This window comes from Notothenia coriiceps, unplaced genomic scaffold, assembly GCF_000735185.1.
Source record: "Notothenia coriiceps isolate Sejong01 unplaced genomic scaffold, NC01 NC01_scaffold00037251, whole genome shotgun sequence".
In the NCBI taxonomy this organism is placed as follows: Eukaryota; Metazoa; Chordata; class Actinopteri; order Perciformes; family Nototheniidae; genus Notothenia; species Notothenia coriiceps.
In genome coordinates this window covers 222,473-227,386 of record NW_011369952.1, presented here as the reverse complement: position 1 = coordinate 227,386, position 4,914 = coordinate 222,473, and the positions used below count along the sequence as shown (strand labels likewise).

At 44.7% G+C, this 4,914-nt stretch overlaps 1 protein-coding gene across 1 annotated transcript in view; it reads right to left on the bottom strand.

Moving 5' to 3' along the window:
* The window catches only part of ubp1 (upstream binding protein 1), a 14,038-nt gene that overhangs the window by 4,589 nt on the left and 4,535 nt on the right, over window positions 1-4,914 (bottom strand). The window contains exons 2-6 of the mRNA XM_010796856.1: window positions 4,721-4,872; window positions 3,543-3,619; window positions 3,348-3,453; window positions 3,142-3,248; window positions 2,872-3,024 (exon numbers count right to left, since the gene is read on the bottom strand). Coding sequence (XP_010795158.1) covers window positions 2,872-3,024; window positions 3,142-3,248; window positions 3,348-3,453; window positions 3,543-3,619; window positions 4,721-4,872 — 595 coding nt within the window. The remainder of the gene's footprint in view (window positions 1-2,871; window positions 3,025-3,141; window positions 3,249-3,347; window positions 3,454-3,542; window positions 3,620-4,720; window positions 4,873-4,914) is intronic.

Below are 4,914 nucleotides of genomic sequence, written 5' to 3'. Positions count from 1 at the left end.
ATAACCCCCCCCCGTAAAACATGTAGTGGACCCTTGTCCACACTAATGTCGTTTAGTTTATAGCGAGTGGAAAAAGATAGAAAAGACGAAAGCGAAAAATCGGTTTCCCCCGCCCTGAGCATTCGTTTTCTGCCCTGTCCTTTCTTCTAACTTCTTATGCGAGTGGGTCTACTCTTCCTCTTCATGGGGTAAAGAAAGAATAGCTATGGGGTGGATAGGACCAGTCTCCAGTCCGATACCTGTCAGTCCCGGATGTTTTTTTTATAGACCGAAATCAACGTTATAATTCATGATCGTTCCACGGGTCAAAGTCGAAATAAACCCCCCCCCAATAGGTACATCTTTACACAAAGACGTCACACGGAATGACACACCGATTTAAACTGCCCCCATTTCCCACGAGATGTAAGTGACAGCGTTTGGTAAAAGAGGTAGTACATAGACCTACGAACTCTCTAAATACTTGTGCTTGTCGTCCATAAAAATACGTTTTTAGAAATGATGATTTAGTTATTCTAGGTCGTAATTTGACAATGGGGAGACATAGAGGACTTAATTTAAGAACGAGCACTATTTTGTAATTATTTGGTGGTGTCGTTGGACGAGAACTGGGCGTACCGGTGTCGCGTTACACTACTACCTACTCCTATGAGGAACTGTCCTTGCCCAGTTTCACCTGTTCCACCTACCTACATGGAGAGAGGCCCTCGCAAGTTCAGAGGAGTGCCATAACTTATGACTCCTATTTAGACAATTACCCTAGCGCCCTACTGTAGTGACGTAAGACCATAACGTAATCTTTCACCAATACCGTCAATACAAAATTTTACGTGTTGTCCCAAAGGCGGGGTTCATGACAAAATCACAAATCGACTCCCACAAGTCGGTGACCCTAGGACTGCGGTAGAGCAGAGTACTAGATTAAAATCAAACAGCTGTCTGGCAAATTGTGTGTGTGGAAGTATAGTACATTTTCAAACCAGAGAAACAGTCTACTCCACTGTGTGTGAGTCTTATTTCTTTTTGGAGATCCGTATCAACCCATCTTTACCGAATTTTTTTATGTTTTGTCCAAGGAAAACTAACCCAACATACTCCATGATATCTCACTTCCACTCGTTCGGGTCAAATCTCTTTCGTTTGCCCTCATACCTTTACCTTCGACTCTTTAACATGAACTTGCCCCCTGGTCGTCAATTTGTCTGACACGGTGGAATTTTCATAATGGTAAAATTCACGTACAAGAAAGTCTTATAAACTTGACGGACCGGTGCTTTGTAGTAAAAGTTCTGCTTTTCGACAATACAAAGGAGAAAGTTTCGGTGGTCTGAGGTAAACTCTTTTTCCCAATAAAAATTAAACGTCTTGTGTGGCGACGGAGTGGCCCAAAGGAATCAAAAAACAACAAACAGAACCAAATTAAATTACGAGCATGACGATTCGCTTCCTGGTCCGCCAGTTTTGGGTCGTTTGGAGACCACCAGACAATTTCATTTTAGTGTCAAAAAGAGTTACTCGACCGCCGATTCTTTTCTCGTTCCTTTCTGAAACCAGAGGCAGACCTGTCGTTCATATGGGATCTTGACTGGAATAACTTTCACCAATTTTATTACCAAGCGAGGTAAGTAACGTGTGAACGAGGACACGGGGAATGACGGCAGGTACCAATATTAACAGAGTAAGGTCCGTGTAGTTTTGTGATCTAAAATATGAAATTTGTATTCCAAAAGACCACAGAGTCTACACATAGTGTCTCGGATACCCCCACTTTCGTCAGGTAAATTGAAAAAGATGGTGAACAAAACAGTTTTGTGAATTCTGAAGGAAGTCCAATAACCAAACACAACACCACTAACCCGCGGGCGGACCGATTCGCGGCGACACGAACATGTGTGGCTCCGAACTCGGGTAAGTATCTCCTTCGGCCCACTGTGCTCGACTTTTTCAGGTCGTTCGGCTTGGAAGCGACTGACCCACCCGGCTGAGGAAACCGGGTCTCTCCGTCATTCGTGGGACCGAGAGAGAGGAGTGTGGTAGGTCAGCCGGGGGACATCCTTGGGTGTACCACATAAGGCTCGCACATCTGGGTCGACGTTCCCCCTTTCCTCTCAAATTACGGTACCATAAACTGAATCCTCCGCCCCCACCTCTACCACGTTTTCGTTTAGGGGGATAGGGTGTGAAACTGAAAAGGAGTTGGAATACTGAAAAAAAGAAAAACCTATAAATCTCCAAACGAACGTCACAATTACCTTGGGTCATTTCACCTCTAATTAACACATTAAAATTATTGTAGACAAGGGGCAGTCACGAGGGGCACCGGTCTGTTCCGGATGGCAGTTCGGGTTGTCCGCGTTCGGATGAGGAGGAAGTGGAGTGGTGACAGTGGATGGTTGCAGAGTCATGGTCTGTCGCATTCACCATCAAACCACGCCTCCGGGGCAAATTACTCAAGTGGTGGTTGTGTTCAATTCGGGTCTATAAAGTAAACCGAGAGTTTCGGGCTACCCCGTTTAACCGCGAGTGTGACGCGTAATACGTAGAAACAATTTCTGACTATTTCATTTCGTAGGAGGTTACTACGGGCAAAAAACTTAGGGATAAAAAGACAGTTTGGTGTTCTGGGTTTCCTACATGAGCAATATTCCGGACTGTCGTGGTTTGTTGTAGTCCTCCCTTGGGGCCAAGGCGCTGGGCGCTCGCGACGGCGTATCGGGTACAACGTGACACAGACCGGTTTTTCAGGGCTGACTGTCTGGGGGATCTCGTTTGTCAGGGAAAATTATAGCGGTGGACACACTCTCCTTTTACCTGCGTCCGGTGTCATCACGACAATAATCATTAAGGTCATTCCTTAGAATGAGTGTGTACCTTAAAGACTTTGATTTGGCAGGAGGCAGAGTGGAGGTGCTCTATGTACTCTCCTCCCTCTCCCTGGGCGAACGTGTCAAACTGGATCCGGAAGGGGACGCCTTTCTCTCCCCCGTGCTTCCTGGGAGTGAACTCTGTGCTGATGCAGTGCACCTGCAGCACAAACATGTGATTGATGTGGAAGTGTAGAGGCAACAGATGGCACAAAAGACAGCTCAAAGTGTGAGTGTTTGTGTGGTTTGTATGAGACACGACGCGAGGGTGTGTTACCTGCACAAAAACAGAAGCTCTCTTGTTCAAGTCCCACAGGAACTCTGCTGCGTTGAGCTGGGAGGGGTGAGTCTTCGGCTCCACAATGCCCACTGACATGGGGATATCTGTCTCACACACACAGACACACAGATATTTGACCTCCGAATCACACACACACACAGATTGGACGGTTTGAGTAAACATTTCACGCCAGGCTTCATTACCAATGTCAAGGAGACGGTCGCCTGGACGATTCCACTTCCAGCCCTCCAGCTGCTGGTGCTCGGTGTACTGCAGCCGGCGGTCATGAAACACCACTCGCACTATGCTCTGCACGCACACACAGCAAGTTAGATATGAAGAGAATCTAACATGAGGATTAAATATTTTTCCCCCTCTAGCTGCAATGACCCTCTCACCTTCACCATCTTGTTGTTGATCTCAGGTAACTCGTCCTGCTTCCTGTTGTCCAACATACGCACCTCGTAAGACTGGCCTGAGAGAGAGAGAGAGAGAGAGAGAGAGAGAGGAACAGATCATCAGAAGAAATAAAATAACACATGATGGGTAGGGTCAGAAACATTGGATCTTCTTCAACTATTTAATGTCCTTATTGTCTCCGTAAAGTGTTATGCTCCTTTTATGTTGCGTTGCTCAGCGAAAGCAGCCTTTATTGTAGCGCTTGAGACTATTGCTAATTCAATTTTCCCTCTTTCCCCTCACATCTTGACATGCTTTAGTGTTATTATTCTTGTTTTATTATTGAAGTAAGTGACAGTAAAATGCAAAAAATGTTTGTTGTTTCAATGTGTTTTGAAAATAAAAGAACGGTGGAGTTGATGCCTTATCACTGCTTGCATCTGTTTTAGTATTCTTTAAATTGTAGAGCAGCAGGTGTTCATTGCACCATCTGACATATCTGGTGTTCCGATAGGCTGGGTACTTGACTGTGCATGACACAAAATAAATACTACCAATAACTCGAAGTTTGCACTAAAAAGGTAAGAAAAAATATAAACACCCATGTTGCTAAGCTTTCATTGTTGAAATACCATCAAGGTTTTGAAGAGAAAACATGTCATCAGAAGTATTTTATATTTTCACACCATCTCAATGCTAAATGCTGGAACCACTAAATTACTACCCTCTGCCTTAGATCTTGACTACACGATAAATTGTCATAGTGGGCACTTAGCCCACAACATGCTTATTGATTATTTCCCAGTGAAGCACATCATGACCTAAAGCCATGGATGACCAGAGCATCTTTAAAACAGCCGATTCTGCAGTTAATACATTTTTTTGCATCAGCAAACAATAGACCTAGAGTTGCAATTTAGCTACCCTAGCAATTTGGTGTCATTCCATATATGGAAAATCAATTTGTATATGAATTCTGAAAAATCCATGAAAGCTGGGCACAATAATTGACAGCTTTTGTCTTGCAGTAAAGCAGAGAGAAACTCTTTAGGGAACTTTGGGATGTTAGCCTTTGCAGAACATTTACATGCGCAAAAACCTATATAACACACTACAGGAAGGAAAGCCAAAATGGGGTGATTTAAAAAGGCTTGACTAGTTGTATTGTGTGTCTCACCTTGGTTCAGGTATGTGAGCGTCTCGTCGTGCAGCTTGATGGCAGGCGAGGTGGCGGCGCACAGCACATACTGGAATGGGGGGTTTTTGGTTTCGCTTTCAGGAGGAAGGCTGGAGTCCTCCTGCTTGAAGATGGGCAGAGCCAGCACATCGCTGAGAAAGAGAGAAAACACAAGAGAAACCAACAGGAAGTCA